This window comes from Rhamphochromis longiceps, linkage group LG11, assembly GCF_057381845.1.
Source record: "Rhamphochromis longiceps isolate RC_006_pf linkage group LG11, R_longiceps_female_GT1.1, whole genome shotgun sequence".
Lineage (NCBI taxonomy): Eukaryota > Metazoa > Chordata > Actinopteri > Cichliformes > Cichlidae > Rhamphochromis > Rhamphochromis longiceps.
Window position 1 is genome coordinate 8,119,247 of NC_140567.1, and position 22,984 is coordinate 8,142,230.

A 22,984-nucleotide genomic window follows, 5' to 3' on the forward strand; every position below is an offset into this window, starting at 1 on the left:
CTCCAAGCAACCCTAACAAACAAACCATACGTGTTCAGTATTTTTCTAATTGTGCTGTCACGAACTTTAACCTTTAACATGCTAATTGATGTCCGTAGAGTTTGAGATACAGCTTTTGAAGGTTTTTTGTAGTTCTTCAACCACTGCACTCGGTGAATTTGCTGGGATGTCTGCTTCTGGGAGGATTGCAGCAATGAATGCTTCGGAGCTGCCAATGATCAGTTAAACAAGACCATTTAATTAACAGCACATGGCTCGTAAGTCCTGTGAAAAACTCTCTTTTCCATTTAACTACAGACTATCATATCAGCACATACCAAAAATGAGAGAAAGCTGGTTTCATACATAGAAAATTTGTTTTTGTTTCACCTCTCTTTTTGAACACACTGTAATGGAAACAACATGAAGCTTTACTCACTGTTTCCATGTTAAAGATGAACCACTGATCAAAAAATAATCAATGGCTTAAGTGATCCTGACAGTAATTTTCAGTAGCAGGCCTAATGCACGTGCTTTTACAAGTGTTCTCCCAATCACGCATCCATGTGCAGACGCATGTGCGCATGGGCTTGTATGAGGGAGATTAATATACACTTTATAAACTTTTCTAACAATAGGTGCCAATATGAACACTAAAACGGTGACAATGAAAGACCATAGAGAAGCAAGAAAGAGGGTAACAGAGAGGACATGGTGTGGCGCTGAGGACGAACCCCACCCTCCCAAAAGAAAACCCAGACTGAGGTATACTCATGCGTTTCTCTGTAGTGGCAGCTGCCGTCCCGTTCTGGGGGTTTTGTTGTGAATTGGATATGACCAATGTTCATACTCTATCACTGCATCCAATGGAAACAAGATGTAATCAAAGTTTGGGACAGATGGTAGAAGGAATGTGAGAAGCCGAGACTGTTTTGTCTGGAGGATGAGTGGGAGATGTGTGTGACACTTGACACTGTTTACATAACAAAGTGTCACAGCTACAATCTGATGGCATCTCTGCATTTTCAGGAATATGAAGACTCTGCTTTTTATTTGTGGAAAAATTCCAGCATGATTCATTCCTTTTCTTAGAGCGAAAAAAAAAAAAAGACAGTTGGTGTATGTATTTGGTTTATGCTGGTTTATGATTTGCTGTGATCTTCTCTGTGGATTGATGGGACACATTGTGTTTTTGGATGGCCTAAAGTTCATAAGCTTTTGTTTTATTGCTCTAAAACAGATTACAAAAACTGACAAAGACAGTCTGTTGTTAGCTAAGCAACTACTAAATCATAACATACAAAAGCAGGGGAAAAAAGGAGATTAAAAAGCACTCATCCTGAAATGAGTGCTGGGAAAAAAGCCAGGCTTTTGTGTCACATAGAAGAAATCAACAGGCGTAATGCAGCAAACATGTTCCTGCTTTCAGTGTAAATGTTTAACAGGTTAGCAGCAAGATAATCTGCAGGATCCCTATATTCTTGATTATGTTGAGAACTCTGGTCCTGTTTTGTTACTGCGGTGTATCTGGGCCATAAATCATTGCTTGTCAATTATAAAGAGTCTTGCGTCTGGAATCTTCTACAAATTAAATCTGGGGGTTGGTAATGCTGTTCACCATCTTTCCTTTTATCGCTGCAGTTAATTATAAAGATCTGCTAAAATCTATTCACATTAACTCTGATCCAACGACAAGAAAAGTAAGATGTTTAACTTTCTGGAAGCCTTTGACCTTCATCGGAAAATACCCACCATAACAACTACATGGCCAATGAGTAATATTTCTTTTATTTCAATCTTTACAAACAAAGAAGTCAGTAAAGGAGTAATTACTAAAAAGTGACAGTACCTGTTTCTGGACACCATTGAGCTGTATGACCTTGATGATGAGAGAGGCGGTGCGTCCTTTGTACTGAATGGTCCTAAGCAGAGTCCCTACGTTGTCCACGCTGAAGGCCTCTGACCAGCGCCAGTTCCCCCATCCTTCGATGCAGATGTGCAGCAGCTGGAGGACAGCACAGAGCAGAACATACACACAAAAACAGAGACAGAAGTTAGCAGACATCAGAGGTTAGCCTTCTTGCCCTTTATTTACCCCGATCAAAAGGCAAGTAAACAACAGGACTCTGTTTGGGAAATTCTGGTAGGGGGGGAAAAGAACAACAAAGTTCCTGTTTACTGTTGCCGAACAGGCCTGCTGCTGCTGGAAGCACAAATGGAAGGTCGCACACAATAAACTGGCTGGTGGAAAACAGCTGATGTGGAAGATTATTACAGCAGTGTGTGTAATGACCAGATTGTTTGTGCGTGTGTACTTGTGCGGTTGAATGTGGAAGACTCTTTTCTCCACACATCTAAATAAGAGGCACATATTTTAGCCCCCAACCATTTGAGCTGCATATCCATCACTTCAGTGTGGAGCACATCCATGTGTGTGGTTGGTATAAACACACAGGCTCAGGATAACAGTAATAAACAGACGCTTTCCTTTCTTTTGACAGTCAAACAACTTTAGAGTGGTGACAATTTCCCCCCAACCATTTTCCCCATAATTCCTTAAACTGTGCGCCTCGACATGGTAGCAGGGCTAAAAATATGTAAAGAGGCAGCCCGAACAGTGCTGTTTTGCTTTCACCGATACACAAAATACACACTGCAATTAGCTGACTGGGTTTTAATTAATGCATGATGCAGTGATGCAGCATTTACTGGGTGCTGCCTCCACCTAAATCCACAAACATTCAGTACAAAAACCAAGTGGTCTGGCCAAATGCCCATCACACCTGTGCTGCAGTGAGGTTATTCACAGACCATCTGTCCACTTCTTATCTGAAGTTGCTCAAAGCTGCATGATAAGGAAACTCCTTTGTCAAACAGTATGATTCTTCTCATGAGATTTTGGTCATAATACAGGAGCAGAATCATAAATACAGAAGGAGATCTAAAGCCTTCTCCCCTTCCCGAGGCAAGGGGGCTGACTTTCTACAGCACCGAAACTCTGTGTCAACCCTGCTGCCAGCACAACATCAAACTAGCAACAGTTGAAAAGGAAGGGGAGAAAACATGAGAAAGACAAAGCATGTCATGGGACTATCAAGACAGATGGGGCGGGGGCAAGCAGCAGAGTGAGATTCGGGGTCAGTGATCCCCCAGAGGAGTAGCGACCAGACTGAAACACTGAAAATTCGAACATTTACACTTTGGGTAGTTGCTTCAACATGCTGAACATTTACTCAATGTGTTTAAAGAAAAACAAATTACTCCTGAGGTCAAAGGGCACGGGGGGACCTTGGTCAAGACCTTATGTGCTTCTCAGCACTGCAGTCTTTTCTTAGTGTTTGAAGACAGATTTCTTTACAATAACATTCTTAATCAAACCCTGAATTCACTCTCTACAAGATCTGTCATCCTCGCTGTCAGCTGCGTGGAAATGAGTTACATTTCTGAGATCTCCTACTTGGTGCACGTACTCAGAGGGGTCTTAACAGCCAGGTGGCAGAGGTTAAGTTTAAGCCTTAAGGTGGAGAACTATATTACCGAACCAAGCCTTTACTACATTACACACAATTTCATAATCAAGCCCAGCTAAGAATATTGTGATCAGAGGAAAATTGAGAAATGAACTGTAATGTGTTTGGCATTCTACTCCCATGACTTAATACTGATACCTTTTCACTTCAAAGCTCACCTCAGGTCCTACAGATTAGAACTCAGTATTTATATTATAATACTTTCATTAGAGTAGACTGGTGACAATAACGGCCCAAACCTTGCAAATCTTGTGATGGTGAAGCCACTGGAGACCTCTGCCGTGCGTCAGCACCATGTGTGAGGATGGATTTGCAATTTCAACACTTCTCTCTGCTTTACCTTCTCTGTCCCTTCCTCCCCCGGTCTCTGTGCACTCTATCATGCCTGTGGCTCAACTTGACCTTTAAAGAAGAAGTCATAATAACATTTCTCCTCAGACTTCAAACAGTTACTGCTGCTTTTGTTTTAATTCATCATGTCTCTGACTCAAGCAGTAGAAGAAAAAAAAAAACAGCAGTGACACATATGAACTGGATGTGTAAGGACAACAAGAATGAAAAATAAGAAGTTGTTTTGCCTCTCTGTGACGTATTCAACTGTTGTGACACAGAAAACCCAGCCAGCCACATGTGACCGATTTATACACACGGATTAAGCCTCGCCTTACACCAACAGTGTTCAACTGAATAGAGACTCAGCATTTATGGGGAAAAAAAGATTTTATTTAAGGCAAAAAAATTTTTTTATTAATCACACTGTTCTTTAATTAGTCAACTTAGCTTAATAATTTGATTTACTTTATGTATCGTTTTATATAGAATTTTATTGGTACACATACTGTAGGGAGCAAGGTGCAAAATAAAAGCAAAAGACGACTGTAACACGTGGAGATTACCCTAAATAGAGAAAGAGCTCATCTTTTATACTTTTTTTTCATATGAGTTGTGGCAACCCTAGGCATGTTGACAAACCATAACAACTGCTTTATACTTTGAAGATCTCTGACCTCACGAAACAAAATGATGACATACACCCCAGGGCTCGAAATGAGAGAAAAGCCCAGTGATGCAAACTGACAAGACAAGGCCGGTATGCCAAGGTGAAATAAACTGACAACTGAGTAAAAGTTAAAGGGTCATTGTTAACCCCCCCCCCCCCCCGGACATGTAACTGTCTCTTATATCTATGTCAACTCTACAAAATATCACACAAAAACCAGAGGTTGTGCTGTAGCCTGCAGTTAAATATGAATCTCATCTAGAAATAAATATTTTAACAAGAAACTCCAACACTCACTTTCAGCAGCTGGCCCGAAGCAGAAGATTTTTTTTTTGTCCAAAAACAACTGAAGACCCATTTATTATATTGTGATAATTCCCCAAGATGGGTATTGAGTGTGAAAGAAATGTGAAATTGAAATCTCACCCTCACTTCATTTCCCTTTAATCCTCAGGGGGAGAGTGTGATTATGGCTGATGATGGACACTGCTTCACTCCAGCACATTGGAAGGCTCCAACTATGCTAAAAGAGTGATCTTCATGGGAATAATTGAAAGTTTGTGGATGTTAACAAACTATTGCTATTTTCTGACAGCACTTTGATGTACTCTAAATATTCTGCCATGTGTCACTTATGGTGCGTAGATTTTAACCAAGGTAATGTCTTGTTTTTTTTTTTAGTTTCCAATAATAACTCTGGCTTCAAGTCACAACATAATCAAAATACAAGCAATTATCCAAATTCCTCAAATTTTATTTGACCTGATAGATAAATAAAACACTTTAAGTAAACATATTTTCTAGTCATTAAAATAATCAAACAATTACCTGTGTTGACTGTTTGGAAATTACTGTAAGTTAGTCATGTGTCTTTAGGTCTGACAGTACATCCCAGTTATATCAAAATGATGAGTGACATGTTTGTCCAAATATGCTAATATAACTTAGCAACCGATTATTCAGCTCGGCTCCATGGTGATGACTCATCTGACAGATATTAAAATAGGTTCAGTCACTCTTGCTTGAACTACATTAACTCTGTTTTTTACTCTGACATCTTCGATCATGCCGCTTAAATGTTTTTGTAACTGAGTTGTACTGGTCAAATATGGGTGTTCTGGATTTTTCCAAAATGACCACACTATTTGGTGATGTCTTACGATTTTTGGGAAGACTGAAACGGTCAGGCTTGGTGAAGCATTTTTGGGACATGACAATCTGACCATCTTCTGTTCGGTGTTTTCTTTTCTGCCTTTTTTGGAAACTTCAGTGACAGACTGGCTACTTGCTGTGTGGGATGTCACTGTTTCCCCATATATTAAAGCTGAAGTTTTATATGGTTTATAAATGATCACCTCACCACTGTTTACTTACTTTACCACATTCAAGAAAACAAAACAAAACAAAAACGAAGATAAAGCAATACATTCCATCCAAAAAATCCACAATGAGAAGTGCCAGTGCCTCTACACTGAACCGGACTTTCGGGTTAAATCTACACAGGATTCAACCAAAGTAAATATACAGTGAGGTCCAGTGATGTTCTACCAGGGCAAGCAAGGCAGGAGTGCTTGTCCGTTGAAATTTAAAAACATTTAAAATCACCGTCATTGTCAAAGTCTACAATCTAGAGACACCTGGAGACACAGAGACTGATATGGGCTTGTATGACTTCCAGAGGTATAACGCTACTAGACGTCTGATAAAAGTGTCAGGATCAACTGTTAAGTGTACAGGGCCATATTCTGTGCTCAGATTCATCCAAATGCTGCAAAACTGATCAGACAGCTCTTCACAGTGCAAATGGATAATGACCCAAAACTGCAAAAAAGACTCAAAAGTTTCTAAAGGCAGGGAAATTGAGTATTTTTCAATGGCCAAGTCAGTCACTCAATCTCAGTCCAGTAGAGCAAGATTTTACGTACTGAAGAGCTAAAGACAAAGAGACCAACAAACAGGCAGGAACTGAAGGTTGCCTAACTGAAGGCCTATCCAAGCATCTCAAGGGTGGAAACATCCCACCATATCCATGGTTGACAGACTTCAGGCAGTCACAAACCACAGTATTAAATCCAATCCTTATTTTTAAAATGACCTCAGTTCATCTGTTCTATTCATTTACTGGGGGATGATATGTAAAATATCAGTAAATTTTTTAGACATTTGAATTAATTAATGAATTCAAGCTGAATTTGGTTTTATAGTGAACCAGATGAGTATGGTAACATTAGCAAATATCTTGCGTTGAAGTAAATTCCCTAATGCTAAGTCAGTGCAAGTTCCTTTTCTGTTTTAATGCCACAGATGGCCTGCATAAAAAAGGCTTCAAAAACTTTAAAACAACAGGTCTTCACAGGCACTGTGCACCCACTAAACTTAATAACGGTGCTTTGACATATGTTTTCAAAACAAAGAGTTTGGTGAAATTATGACTAATCTGCAAGTAACAGAGAGAGTGGACAGAAGGATGAAATTAAAAACCACACATAATATCACTGAGACCAAGTATGGTCTTAATACAAGATCAACACCATGTAAACGTTTTGAAATCACATCATCCACATTTTAGATTACCATGGAAACTAGATGCAGAAGCCAAACATATGACCAACACATTTAGTGGTGTTAACTTCTGAGAATTACCACCCCCAACTTGCTAAACTGTAAATTATACTCAATGAGTCAATCAAACCATCAGCCTCCCTAATGGGAACGATGTCATGTCTACTGCCCAGTTCATCGCTTAATCTTTTCCCAGGAGAAAATCATTACCAACAAACTTTCCTGTAAAAGACAGTAACAGATCTGTCAGTCACAGCCAAAGGACTGACTGTTAACTCCCTGGTAAACACAGACTCATTGCGTACTTCATATGGCAAACACTCAAGTGTCTGCTTTGATAATGTGGGTGTCAGGACCAACATAGGAATCAATGGCAAACACAAACGGTAAAACATACATAAAATCACTCTCTCTGAGAGAGATTTTTAGAGAGACATTCACATGAATGTGCACACAAAAACACCATATACCCTATGACCCATGCGCTACTCTAGACAGAATGACTCACTCTTGCCACTATAACCCCTATCTGTCTATTGTCCTCAACAGGAATGTGCTTGGGTGCACACAATACAAATTAAGTCTATGTCTGCAGCGGAGATGCAATTGGCATTCTTCGATGCTACACAGACAGGCTGACAAAGCTGCAGTGGTCAATGGTTGTCTCCCCATTAATGCCATTCCTTTATTTCATCTCTCTCAGACTATAATAGGAGATTTGAGACATGTGGAGCAGAGGTATCAACACCAGTAGCTTTGCACACAAGGTTCTATAAAAGGCCTGAGGAAGCTGCGGCATGTCTTAGATGGCTGATTAAAATCATGTGAATTCAATGTCATGTGACAAAAGTTTAAAAATAGCTTGACAAGTCTCTGTAGTGCCTATCTTATTTAATATAATACAGACAGAGATGAAAAAAGAGGGATGTGGAACAGAGGCCCATCTTGTCTGGGGAAATTACTTTGGGACCAGGGAGCTAGCTGGCCACCTAACAAATGAGAAACAGGTTTCTATCCAGACAACAAAACAAAAGAATACGTATTACTTTGCCCTTTAAAAAAAGAATATGTATTAAAAGAGAATTACGACAGCGAAAGACACAACAGCATCCATGCCAGGGCAGTGAGGGCTAACCCATGTAACATGAGGGAATTATGGTGGCTACACAGCTGTCTGTAATGCTTCTCTCCTCCTTGGCTCCCTCTTTCTGACAAAAGAAGCAAAGCAGCACAACATCAAAGCTCAGATTTGCAAGTCTAAGAAGCGGTTTGAGAGCTCGAAGAAGCTTCAGAGAAAAGACACTGTGTGGGTCCGTGGTTTACAGAAGGGACATTAAGAGATTTATGCTTGACTAACATACTTCAATAGTTTTCCCTTGGTTTTTTACTAAGGCATCTTAGACATGCAGGGCCTCAAGTCTCCAGGAGATGCAGACACGGCAAGTGCTTGAACCAAATGAAGAGAACTGACAAAAGGAGCTCTGTCTGAGAGGAGGATAAAAACCGCACAGCACTGGGATATGTAAGTCAACGTTTAAAAACCCTTAAGCAGGACATAAACCTCAGTGTCTATATACACTCACTGGCCACCTTATTACTTAAAACTGCCCATTATGATAAACATCTTATCAGCCAATCATGTGACAGCAACTCAAAGCATTTAGTCATGTAAACATGGTGAGGCCAACCTGCTGGTCTACTGCGATTTTCCCACACAACCAATTCTTGGGTTTACAGAGAAGGATCCAAAAAGAGAAAACATCCAGTGAGCGACGGTTCTCTGGGTGAAAAGAGGCCTTTCCGAGTCTCAGGGTCTTGAGTGATGTGTGTGAGGCCACTTGGATAAAACAGCCACGCAACCCAGTGGTGCTCCTGTGGGACTAGCCATAAAGCACCAGGTGCTGTCCATGGTGCTGAACCCAGAGCAGCACCAGAGGGACCTTAATAATCACAGTCTTCACCTGCACCTCCCCTATGGTCTGCTTTAGTAGAGAATCAAGAAGAAGGCTGGTTCAGGAGCATTAAGCACAGAAAGAGGGGCTAACTGAGGTCAACTCTTTTAGGACAGCTAACCTGTCTGGAGTGATGTCCTCAGGATTGAAGAGCATATTAATTGGATGACGTCCTACCATAGAGGCCACATAAAACCAATACTGTTAGTCGTACAAGTGCATTCAACCAAGGAGCTGATCAAAATAACAAAACTTAGTTTTAGTGCCATTTTGCACAATTACTGCATCCAAAATGTTCCATTTCTCTAGTGAAAAAGAAAAACGAACTGGGACTTGAGTGAGGAGGTTTCATTTGGTGTTTTGAGTGTAATACTAATTACCTTTTTGTTTAAGAGAAGGATTTAACGCTTCTGTAATGCTTTAAACAGCATTTTAGTGTAGATCAAAGATCAAAAGGCTTTTGATACACTGTCAACATTTTTAATGGTTTATATTCTTTATCAGTGTTTAACTCCACTGTCTTGTATCCTTTCCACACCTTATAAAAACATCAGCTGTGGTGAGGAACCCTATTCTGTACCTGAAATCACAGCACAATGGCGGCTGGTATATTTGTTAAAACTGGGATCCCAAGTGGAAAAAACTCTGTCATCAACATGTGGCCCAAGGTAATCGAAACATACCAACGCGTTTTTCATGTGATGATCAGTCAGTAACGGTTCTGCTGCACAGAAAAGGGTTGCACGCCATTGCTTAAGAGCCTTTGTTGTCATTTCAAGGCCCAGGATTTGATGTAGAGGATGATATAATTGATATAATTTGTAAACTGCTAACACATTGGAATGTGCACAGTGCTCATCAACATGGTAATTAAATTAATGTCTTAATATCAGAGGAAAAGCTTCCTTTGGGACAGACTACACAGGCAGTAGAATTATACAAATATACAGTCTATACACAAAGAGTGTCATGAGAGACATTAGTCTACATGAGTGGAATCATAATAAAAAACTCCAAGAGTGTCAGTAAGAATGCAAAAACAGACTCCCCTAAATCCTTGCTTGAATTTGGAAGGAAGAACAGGAATGACATATACAAAGACAAAAAGAAAACATGTGGTGAAGGAGAAGTCCGTCTTCACTGTATTTCTCATGAAAATCTTGACTTTGGCAGCCGTGGTGTAGAGCTGATGAATGTAGTACTTTTTTTCAAGTTGAACGGAGACCAAAAGGTGGGTTGCAGAAAGCTGATAATGATTCCCCAGAATATATTCAAAGTAAGTGATTTCAAAAAATTACTGGCAACCACTGATTGCAGAAACATTTTTCTTTGTCTGTGCAATGTAACAGGGGCTGAGGTTGAGGTTCAACTTCTTGAGACATACCACTTTAATCACTAATCAAGTGTGCTCCCAACAAACAGTGCTGGGGATAAATGTTTCATCCCTCCAGTGACATTTCCTTAAAACAAACACTAACAAAAGCAAAACTTTCTCAACATAAAAAAGGCTTCTTGTCCTGCCTGAGAGTTTAAAAAGGAGCAAGAAGGGAAATGGGTTAGAGGAGATATGTATATGGGCCTACTGGATGCTGAGGCATAGAGCACTAATACGCACAGTAAACTGATATACCTTTGAGAATTATTAGACTTGTACACTGGAGGTCCAACTGTAGAAGAAACTGCTGGTGGGATGAAAAGGCAAAGGAAACTTGGAGGTAAAGTGTAAGATTTGTGGTCTGGAAGGAAATTTTTTAACCATTCAGGGAACATGAGATTACTAATCACCTTTGACCTTTAGGTGTAGTGATTAGTGTAGATGTAATTCCTTGTGGCATCTAGATACAAGTAAATCCCCAAAGAACTGTGTTAAGCTGCCTTAAAGGACGCAACAGTGAATTGCTGATGAAATGAGCAAAGTGTATATATGCATCATTATATTCACGAGTATGGATGCCATCCATACAGAGAAATTACAAGACGTTACAGCAATAGCGAGACAAAAAAACCCTTGCAATAAATAAACATACAAACTGGGAAAGTGCGTGAGTTTGGCTCGCATAGTGTCATGTTCAGTGTGGACCTGGCCAGGACTACCACAGAGTATGCACAAGCTGATCATCATGAAACCTGATAGTGTTAGTGAGCTGACATGGACGCACATGAATACATGTAAGAAACAGTATCTGTATATCCAAGCATACAAGTTAAAAGGATAACTTCCAGCCTGAAGAAGAAATGTTACAGCATGACACTGGTTTCAAACACACAAATGTTTAAAGCACCCTGGGGAGGAATTTCAAATCTACCATCACAAATAAAGGTGGACTAAAAAAGTATTATTGTTTTAGACAGAGGAATGTTTAGCAATGTGCTGCAACATCTCTTCTTGTGTAACTCAGTGTTACTAAATGGATAAACCTTTTCTCATAATTCAGTGTTCATCTCCAACTTTTTATTTTCTTCTCCTATTTATATTTTAAGGTAATGGCTACAAGCAAAAGTCAGTGTGAAAAGATTACCAAACACAGATCTAAGGATAGACAAAGAGTCAGGGTTGTCTTCAGGGATTAAGACGGAGAGCACTCCCTTTTCTTTTAGCTTCCTCACGCTCAGTCTGCAAGTGGGTGAACCTGAGCGGAGCTGAGATAACCCCTCAGGGTCAACTGCAGTTAAAGTGGCAATGTTGGATGAACAGCATGACTAAACCACTTCACTTGAGGGCAGTGTTTCTTAATCATTGAGTCTTGATAGATTCCAGCAAAACACCAGACACATTTTAAGGACGAGATTTGTTTCTTTTGAATGACGAACAGCAAACAATGAACCCTTCTGAAAACTTAAAACACTTGTACAAAACTGCGACACATGAGCAACAGGGTTCACACACAGACAACTATTCATATATACATGTTCACACACAGCTTCCACTGATGTAACACTGCTCTCTCAATCTCCTCTGCCTCTCTTTCACACACACTCTCACCCAAAATACCACCCTGTCATGCCTGCTTCCAAAAACACGGCCAATCTCGCCGCAAACTAATAGTCCTGGGCTGCTATCTTCCGCACATTACCCCTGGGAACCGCACGCACGCACGGCCAACACAACACTGACACTTCCACACAAACACTAACACATGGAGCAACACCATACATCACAGACATACACAGACACACTAACACGCAAAGACATGCATTCAGAGACACTCTACTGTAGAAGCCTGCTCATGGAGTAAATCACAATTTATTCAAATAGGGAATATTCCTTGTAGGCACTTAAAAAGTCCTTCTCAAATCCAGGGGGCTTTTTACGCCCCTCTCCCTGCTAACCACACTAACCACAGGGATTTCCATCAGCCAGGCTGTATCCTGTAACGAGCAGCCAGATATTTCAACCATCCACACCACACGCCAGAGCCTTGAAAAACAGCAGGGTGGGGATGGTGAGTGTGTTTGTGCGAAATATAAACTGTACGTAATTAGAGAAAGATCGTGTAGTTGTATGCATGACCATCCTGAAGGTTTTTAACAGATGTATTAATTTAACCGTATGTGTTCCTTTATCCGTTTCTCTCTCTATTACATGACACGCAGAACATAATGGTACACTGCATATAAAAATTAGGGAAATTATGTGTTTATAAACATTTTCGCATTGGCCGGGAAATGCTGGGGTGTGAAGGCATGCTAAGCTTGAAAGGGAGAGACTATACTGAGAAGCCTGACAGACTCCAGGCCTTAGGAAACATTTTATTACAGTGTGTATGTATGTGTGAGTCTGAGTGTCCACACATGGGTATGAATTTGCTCAAGTGTTTGGCGAGAGTGGGCTCTAAGGACGTGACTGCCTCAATCGACCCTTTTAATAAGTCTCATGGTTATGAATGACAGGAGAGATGGGGTGGTAGAGAAAGTGGAAGGGAGAGAAACAGAGGAGCAGTGAGAGGGAGTCTGACCTGAGCTTAGGTTCATGTTTCACTACGAAAACACACTACTTTAGTGTTCTTCGGAGAAAAGCGAGATACTCGAAGGTATGACAACACCGTATGAAGTGTACATTGGTTAGATGGCTCAAGATTACACACATTAAACACCTCTCGTTCGTACAGGAACAATATAAAGGAGATTGCGGCACTTTAAATATGCCTCGCTGTCTGAGTTCAAGCTGAAACAACAGCCTGTCTAATCATATAAATGGCCTTATTCCATCTCTGACTCTTTCTATATGTATGAACTGGAGACAGGAAGGGAAGACTTCAGGTGCAGCAATGCACTCATGATAAATAGGGTTGCTTGTGCATCATCAACAGACAGAAAAGCGAAAGAGAAATGGGAAAGGTGGGAGGAACAGAACAGATAGTGAGCAGACATGTTTCTGGCGGTGCTGCCATTGTAGAGGAGTGTTGAGAGCATGGCTCATCTTTTGCCCCTGCTTCCATTTTTCCATGTCCTCTTGTTTTTCTCAAGTAGTGCTGTGCAATATCCCCTCTGACAACTCTGTGCTACTCTCTTTTTGAATTTTTCATATTTCCCAGGTGATCACTTCCACAATCTTTTTCTCTACCCATCCTCCTCTATTCAAGAAGACGTCATGTCTCGTGTGTTCTCAGGGGAGCTCGAGAGAGGAACAGGCATAGATTACTTTACAAAAGCATATTAGAAGCTGTGGCTTATGAGTGTGTGACTGCCTGGGGGACAATTCAACTGGGACACACACATCATACCAAAACCATGAGGACAGGTCAATGGCCTTGCTCACCGACATTCCCCTGGCCTCCCAGGAAAGACAATACTGCATGTACAGATACATAAAAACTGGGATAGTAGTTTGAGGGTTGATACACTGGATTGTAAAACTAAGTAAGGGCGCAATGATATTGTTAGGAGACTGGACAGAGTCAAATTAGACAGAAAGATGTGACCATGGATAATGTCAGCAAACTGAGTGGAACACAAAAGCAACTGTATGGACCAAATAGAAAGGAAGTGGAACAGCCAGTGCCAAGCCTTCATGAGTAGTTCCCTTCCAGAATCAACCATATCGACAACACCTACTGGGATGAGATGGAAACTAAAAGGACAAAGTTGCCTTCTAGCCAGACACAGGACAGACAGGGAGTCAGCACCAGGACCAACGAGCTTAGCCAGTATGGATGTGAACATCAGAACAGATGACTAACTTCAGGAGAAAAGGAAAGGGACAAGTACTAGTTGTGCATTTGGGATGAGAACGGCACAATGTCTAAGTGAGACCTACAAACAGTGTAGGAGCCAGAGACTGTGCAGGTATACTGATCTCATATAGGAATAAAGAGAGACCAGGACTGAGCCAGCAACAAGGGAATGATTGCTAACCTATGGCTCAGGGTGTGAGGCCTGGAATGGATTTTGGGTTGTGTTTGGTGGGTCCTTCCAGAGCATGGAAAGAAGAGACACAGAACTATGCATAGCATTAAAGTATAACCAGTATGAGTGAGGTAATTGTACCGTGGCTCCCAAGCTGCAAAGTGCTAATGGATATAATTTGAAAAGTTACAGCAACAGAACATGGTGATGACAGCGCATGAAAAAGTGGAGTGGAACTGATGTATAGCGTGGTTATTTAAAGTTAAATCAAAGTGATACGCCGTGCCTCAATGCTGAGCAGGGTTAGAGTATTTGTCAGCGTGGGGGAGGGTTAGGGGATGAATGAGAGAGGATTTGGTGGTAGGATGTTATAGCTAAACAATTTCCACATTGTATATGTATACTAACCCTATAACAGTAAAACTGGACACAGTTAAATGGGATACGCAGACAAGAGGACAGAAGATCTTGAGTTGAAGTCACGAGCAGACTGACAGATAGAGGAAAACTAGAAGATGATGGTTTGTGATGGTCAGAGTCGTTTTAGATGCTCCACGGCATCGTGGGACTTAAGCAAAACAGCAAAACCACTTACATCTCAGCCTGGAAACTGATTTGTAATAGTGAAATAAAACCCACTTCCAAGTAACCATTAAAGAAATACAACCCTTTTCCTTATCAGTGTCACTATTATTATAACCCCAAAATGTAATTAGGAGTGTTTGCTACAATTTGCTGAGGCGGACACATTGGCAAGCTTTTAATCGTCAAGCTCAAAGTTAGCTGAGTGTTTTTGGCAAAGCTGCACTATTTCTTATTTATCTAGTTTCACAAATCATGTTCATCTTGAGAACACATATTTCATATACCACAAACACATGATGGAATAACACATGACAGAACTATCTTGGAATCGCATTCTTCATCTATGATGACATTTGGCCCATTCGGACAATTTTTCATCCAAAATATCCTTGAAAATACCGAGGTCATTTTGACTCACTGCAGGAATTAAATGTGGTGTTCACTGTGCTGATATGCCAGATTGCCACTCACGCACTGCGTGTGTGTGCGTGCGTCTGTAAGCAAGAGTGAGGTAAGAGCACAGATTAACCATGGTCGATGATTAATACAACTTGACTTACTGACTTACTGCGAGCAATTATGGCCATGTCTTTTCTCAAGCTTGACTTTCTCACACTCGCTGTGGAACGCATGGGGGTCCTGAAACATGTGTGCACCAAACACACACATATGCCACAGATCGCCAGCCCACCCTCCACTCAACCTCAAAACCACAAAGGGTTAAATATAATCAATCTTCTTTAACAATGCTGTCAGGGCACTGTCTGAGAACACTGACAGAAACACACAGATACCCGCTGCACAATGATGTGTCTGGTGTGTGTGTATACACACCTCTTACAACTTTTGCACAGAAATTGTGTGTGAGCCATTCTTTTTACACATATGTACTGTACGTATGTATGCAGTATGTGTGTATTCAGGTGTCCATTTATATAAGGTTCAGAGTGTGTGTGCTCACTGTTTCCATAATTCTGCACAATGTTAACGCTCTGCGTTCCAAAGTAAATATCTTAATCATGTGTTCCTGTCTTTTATGACGACCGCTGATGTCCAAAAGATTTGTGTGCAGGAGCATGCATGTGTGCATGGCTCTATTCAAAATCAACCAAAACAAGTCTGTCGGTCATCAGACATTTCATTAAGTATGGGCTATGTATGCTTGCTCGGGTGTGCGTGTGCGCATGTTACCTGAGGGGATTTGTGGGATCTCCAGCTGTACTGGTGGCTATGGAGGCTGGCCAGGAGCACGTTCTCATCAGTGTCCACCTGACCAAAGCGCAGTGTCTCATGCGTATCATTACAAATAACATAGTGGCTGTAGAGCAGCTCCTCAGCCTCTGCGTTTCCATTCTGGCAGAAAAAAAGAGAGAGATGAGCGGATGAGGTGGGAAGACAAAGAAGAAAGGAGAAGGAAGAGGAAGGACATTTAAAAAAATGCATTTATTTTGGCAGTTTGCATTTGTTGTGGGTGTCAAAACACATATACATGTGTCAACAATGCATGCATTTATAGACTTAACAATGAAGAAGGAAATTAGTGATATTATCAGAGGAGACAACAACATTTTAAATGGGGAGTGGTTCATCATAGCCTGACAGGTATTCCAGCTGGACCAATCTGACCTCTGACCTCTCCAGGAGGCCCGTCACTTTATCAATCCCTTAAATTTTTAAAAATCCTTTTTTTGAACAGCTAAATGCTGCAGTTTGCTCCTGGAAACTAAGTGGGCTGCTGTGTAGGCATTCCTGTTAGTAAGTATCATCCCTATACTGTGTGTGTGTTGGAGGAAACAATATGATGGAGTCTGGCCCACCTACAACACTGAACCGCACAGAAATTCTTGCGAGTCATACAGGGATGCTGTCCACTCATACGTCACCTTGCATGCAAGAAGGGAGAGCTCACTGTCTGCTATTGAAAACAATGGTTTAACCAAGAGAGAGAGAGAGAGTGGGGTGTTTCTCCTGCATTCAGGAATTCAAGCACATTCAAAACAGCACAAACTATGGCTCTGAGCTGGATAGGGAACGCTTGGGTGCAAGGGTAAGCTTTACTTGAGTTCTTTCCAAAGGCTCTTAGGGCTCTGATGGGATCTCTTCTGCACACTCCTCCTTGATTCTTGACGCACATGAATGTAGTTCAGACAACTTCTCAATAACTCCTCAAGTACCCCAACAAAGAGGGACCTCAGCCTGCTGTATACTTTTAAATGGCTTGGGGGTGGGTGGGGGGGAGAGTGATGGTTGATGGTTAAAAGAGGCTGGCAGTAAAATCTCAGAGTTTCACTGCCAAGCACGTTCAGGGTCCTGGGGTTGTTGATGCTATTGAAAACGGATGGGAAAGTTTACACCATTAAAAGAACACTTGATGATAGATGTGTGTGTGAGAGAGGTAGAGAGAGCAAAATATAGATGGGACAGCTGCAGCAGTGGCTTTAAATCCATTTCCAGTTTTATAGTGGAACACTATCTGTGCTCCCTTTCCAATGTGACACTGCGATTTACAAACTTCCTGCTGCCATCTTAAGATGCCATTGCTAAGCCCGCTCTTTGAAGGTATCGTCTTTCTCCTCTGATTCACAAGGCAACGCGATACAGACATCAGAAAAGCTTCCTCCGGTAATCATATTCACTCGCTGACTGTCTCCGAGTTAAACGGACAAATATAAAGACAAAGATATTTAAACAGTCAACACGTATATCTTGTTAAAAAGCACAAGATGACAGCTTTTTCAAACATCGTCGACAGTATCAAAGGATCCAGTTTCCATAATCCACCCAGATACAATGACCTAGCTTTCGCAGAGCCTAACCCGGATCTGCACTGCACAATGGCTTACATATAAATAACAAGGTAACAATAAAATGTCTGGAAAACAGATTGTAAATAACGACACCCATTTAAAAGAAACACTCATGAAACAAGACACCTTTGAGGTGATAATGAAACCTGTAAAATGAACATAATGAAACACTTATCAGTTCTAAAATCACCAATATATTTCTGTACACATGACCAGAGCCTAAGAACCAGTAACATGATCTCTGAATCGTTTTCTTTCCGGCTACAAAGACAAGAAGAGAATCGTTCAAATATGGGAAGAACCCCCCCCCCAAAAAAATGAACAGGGGGAAAATTCCTGTTGTTGTCTCAATTCCACATGTAACAGTCTGTGAATGTTCTGTGAGAAAGCAGAGTGTGTAAATACTACTGGGCTTTTGTGTGGCTTTCCACCAAAGCCACTTCCCTGGGGTTAGGGTCTGAGGGTTAGGGCAGAGCAAAGTCTCATGGTGGAGCTGGGGGCTGAGAATTGAAAATAGAGGGCCATGGGGCCTGAGGTTAGAGTGGTGGGGTGCTGAGGTTTGGGGCACATGGGACTACTGAGTGCAAAGACAAGAGGCAGAAATATGAAGAAAGATAATAAAAAAAATCATGTTTTCCTCATCTTTGGTTCCAAGCAACCAAAAGACTCCAGTACACCTCAGTCTCTTATCTCTTTTATATTAAGACAAAACTCAGTGAAGGCTCAACGGATGTTAGAGCCAACAGCAGCTCGGTTGGGGGTGGGGGGCGAAAGTAAGCCTGCTTACTTGGGGACATGCAGTATTTTGCAACAGCCATAACATACATTCATGTTGATATTAATGAGACGCTATTTGGCCTGTGGACTTGCGATTGCCAGAAATCCTTTGTGATGTTATTATGGAAACAAGAGCACTTCATTTACCATGACTACAACTGTGTATTATTACCGACTATTGCTAAATGAGTGAAAATCACAAACATATACTACACTCGAGTGCTATGCATCTGGAAGTACTCCAGCTGTTCTGGTTGCGGTGGTCTCCTATGACCACGTCTGGATTATGAGGTTTCAATTGTAGCTGAAGAATCTTCTCTATGTTTCGATGCTAACCCTGCAGGCCACATCACAACAGGCCTGCCTGCCAGCCTTGACACAAGGAAACATGAAAATCACTGAAACAATTACACACATTAGGATACCTTCTTCTGCTGTAGAAGGTCAGACACTCTTAATATTTCTGACTCTTCCTGATTACACTTTAGCTTGGCTCACGTTTTTCCATACATGGACAATATGGGCAAAGAGAATTTCTATCAAATCAAATCTTATGTTATCTTAAAGAATCTTTCCCTACAGTGCAGGATTTCACCAGTCAGAGGGTTAATTGCACCCATAAGTGGTTCTGTCATCAAATACAAGACTTTCTTTCACTGGAAACCCCAAAAATGGAAACAATGCTCCATTATCAAGGAAGTTTTCAAATCTACTGAAGTGGACAAGAACTTTTTTTTTTTTCAAGAATCTGCCTTTCAAACTTGACCTCTGTTTACCCCCTTACTCCAGAACTACTGTAGCCACATGCAGCACATTTGCCTTATAATTACAGTGTTTTTCCCTTGTGTTCAGCAAAGTGGTGAAGGCTAGAGGTAGTTAAAAGGTTCTGTAGAAGTTACAAGGCTGCTGCTGTGTAGACCAATAAAGACAGCACAGCAAACTTAATCATTTAAGAATGAACGTGTAGATGCAGAGTTCAGTATTTGTATTTGACAAAGTCAATCTTTAAAGCCAACATTTATGTGAGTATGCATTGTAAAGCTCGGTTTGGGGGTTTAAGTCGCTGAGCCAAGATAGCATTCACACAGTCAGTATCAAATGAGGTGCGCCTGAGATCATAAGACCAACTAATAACCCAAGTAATCACGCTTGGCATGTTGGGTAAAGCCCAGCACGGATACCAACATGTCTGTAACACTCCAGTAAAGCTGCAATATGACCTTTCATTCTAATAAGACTAATGCTCTCAAGTCTTATTTATGACTAAAATACTCAGCAGAAATAGGGAACATTAACTAGCTTGTGTTAAATGATGCGATCATGAAGCCATGGGTCAAATATGACCAATAACCTAACACAGTCGGTTAAGCGCTTTCGATGAGTCAGTGATGCCCCTGAGTGAAAACAAAGGTATTAAAGCTGCTACACAGAACAATCATTTAATATTATGTTTCCTATATAGCATGCCTAATTTTATTTTATGCAGGTAAAAAAAACCACAGCTGTTCCTAGGAAAACAAGAACTATTATTTCTTTCACCTGGCAGTGAGTTTTTGCATGCATGTAAAACTATGAGAGTGCCTCATGTCTCCAGAGACCAGTATATGAGTCAGCACAGCGAAGCTGAGCAGAGCAATGATAGAACATACAAAACCAGGGAAACCAGCATGTGTGTGTGTGGGTTTGTGTGCGTGTGGAATAGACAAGTGGGTGGAGGACTAGGGCCAGATGAAGTCTTGGCAGGTGTCACCACTCAAGTTTTACCATGTTTTAATGGGCATCACTTCACACACAAATATCCTGGCTACCAGAGGCAGTGCTGAGAGCTGGGAACTGAGAGATGACGAGGACCATAGAAGCACTAGAAGCCCAAGAACAGACACACTTAGTCAGAGTTTACAGCAAACAGAAAGGCAGTTCCATCCTGCAAATTTTATTACCACTGGCATCCAACCAAAACCATTCTCATGAAATCTACTTCGTTATTAGTTTGTTTAGCTGATACTCCATCTGGGACAAAGGCATAGTTTCTAAATGTACATGCATTTTCTAGAATTTCCTCTACAGACTGACTAGTCCCTGGCTCTAAATCAAATAACCCTAGGCTAATGTTAGAATCAAACATCAGGGGAAATCCCTTGTTAATGTAAATGTCTGAATGCACCAAACTGCTTAAATACACAAGTGAAAAAATCATCCTCCAACATGTTCTAACCAAAGCCATCGTATCACTAAATGTTACATCCTGGTAGGCTGTGGGAGTGTGTGGGCGTGGTGTTGTCTTCTCCCTCTCCTCCTCCTTCGTTCTGGCCCCTCCCTCTGCCCCTGCCTTCTCCTTTAGGTCACACCTGCTGCTCATCTGCTCTCGTTACAACCAATTACCCTCAGGGGTGATATAAGCTGGAGAAGAGCAGTGTGGAGGAGAAGGGAGAGGTTTCTGGTGGATTTCCTCTGTGCTGGTCAGAGTGTGCTACTGGCTTAGGTGTAGGACAGCCTGCTGCGTGTGGCCAGCCGTCTGGTGTGTGGCTCTTTGTGAGTAGTGTTTAACTGAGCAGTGATTGCCCATGAGTGACGGCGGCCTTCATTAGTTTGTGTGGCCTGCCTGGATATTGTTTGCTAGCAGCGTTGCTGTCTCTTTCTGTTGAAGCCTTATTGTTGCTTTCTTTGTTGAAGTGGTCATTACCACTTTGGGTTGACCTCCCTGATTTCTCATTAAAGCAGCGGTGCTGTCTCCTTTTGTTCTTGCCATTTGTATGATTATTGAGGTGTTTGCCTACAATAAAGATCTATTTTATGTTAAATACCTCTGCCTGGAGTTCTTTTCATTCCACCTGGATCTAACTGTTACTGTCCCCCACCCTCATCGCCTAGACTTTTAAGTGGGGACGTAACACTAATCCTTTGGTCGCAGCCACTTCCTCTTGCAGTGGTGAAATTTTGGCTATAAAAAGAAAATGTAACCTCTTTTGCTTTCAACATTAGCTTTAAGTACATTAGACGAGACACTGAATGATAACTTCTGCTTTAAGAACCCTCAGAATTACACAATATTTTTAATCACCAAAAGCAATATCAATAATCTATAATCGACAATTTAGCTGACTTTTTAATTGATTCTTATTTTATTCTTTGGAATATGTTTGTTATGCAGCTGAAATATCTGGTGTAGTATATGAGGAGTGTTGCAGTTACCTGTTGCCAGCTTTGCAGGGCAGTGTCTACAGTGTGGATGGCATACTGGCTGACATTAAGTGCCACTGGATCCACAAACACATTCACATCAAAAGAGGTGTTTTGGGGGCAACAGGTTGCTGTAGCCTGGGCCTGAAATACAAATGAATATCAACGTTTGGGGAAAAAAAACTTTTGTAAAGACGGAAGAACTATGTAAAAAGCTGAGCTCAACCTGTAATAGACACGGCTGTAGAAGCTGAAGGTGTGTTAAGTTTCGGTACTCCAACAGCTTGCAATCTAGCTGAGAGGAAAAACTGAACTCCTGACAATGACGTGGTCCGTAGCTCCACTGTCGCAAGAAGACTCGTGGCTGCCGAGCACCTATCCCCATGAACTCTTGCTCTTGAGGTAACTTCCGGTCTGGCAGGAAGGGATGAAGCTGTCGAGATGGAGCTGGAGGAATGAGAAACATAATTTTTTTTACTTAATATACTGAAACAAGTAACAAAGATTAAACATAAAATGGATTAATGTAAATCAAATCCACATGTGAACAGATGTGAGTTTTAAACAAGAGGTCAATTAATTCCATTAAGCAAAAGGACACTTAAGCTGTCAATCAAACAGAGGGCTGCTAACAGATGATATCTGAGTGTACTTTACTGCTACCATGAGAGATCAAACACAGAACAAGAAAAGGTAGAGTTTTTTGGAAGTCAACTTCTCGAACACCTAGGTAATCCCTCTTACTAAACCCAATATACTTCAGACTTGGAAGAGATTTTGTTTTGATATATTACAAATCTTACCTGTACCCAGCTGTTCTAGGTGATGACAGAGGTGAACTTCCAGGTGTGCTAGTTGCAGGCACACACCCAGGGACGGGACGAACCAGGGTGCAAAACACGAGTCCACTCGGGTACAGGCTGCCAGTGCAATCGGAGAGACCAGCTGATCGCAGGGTAACTGGGACCCACACTCACTATCCGAACTGGAAGGGAAATGTTGATAGAGAAAGCCGACAATATTTACAAATGATCATTAAAGAGACTGCAATAAATGAGGAAAATTTTAAACTGACAGCGCCCTGTGAATATAAAATGATTCCATACGGAAATAATATCGAGAAAAATATCCTAATATATGACTGGGATTCAGTACTTGACAGTTTTAAAGAAAACAGTAAATGATTTTCTATCAAACTTTGTTTTTTTAAATAACAAAAGCAATGGCCCAGCTGTGAAATAATGGTCACAAAAAAAAAAGAAAAAA

General features: G+C 41.2%; 1 protein-coding gene across 3 annotated transcripts in view; it reads right to left on the reverse strand.

Annotated features, from left to right (window-relative positions):
* The window catches only part of vps13b (vacuolar protein sorting 13 homolog B), a 302,372-nt gene that overhangs the window by 28,645 nt on the left and 250,743 nt on the right, over positions 1 to 22,984 (reverse strand). For all 3 annotated transcript variants that reach the window (XM_085422124.1, XM_085422126.1, XM_085422125.1), the window contains exons 43-47: positions 22,522 to 22,703; positions 21,945 to 22,165; positions 21,731 to 21,862; positions 16,146 to 16,307; positions 1,829 to 1,984 (exon numbers count right to left, since the gene is read on the reverse strand). In XM_085422124.1, coding sequence (XP_085278250.1) covers positions 1,829 to 1,984; positions 16,146 to 16,307; positions 21,731 to 21,862; positions 21,945 to 22,165; positions 22,522 to 22,703 — 853 coding nt within the window. The remainder of the gene's footprint in view (positions 1 to 1,828; positions 1,985 to 16,145; positions 16,308 to 21,730; positions 21,863 to 21,944; positions 22,166 to 22,521; positions 22,704 to 22,984) is intronic.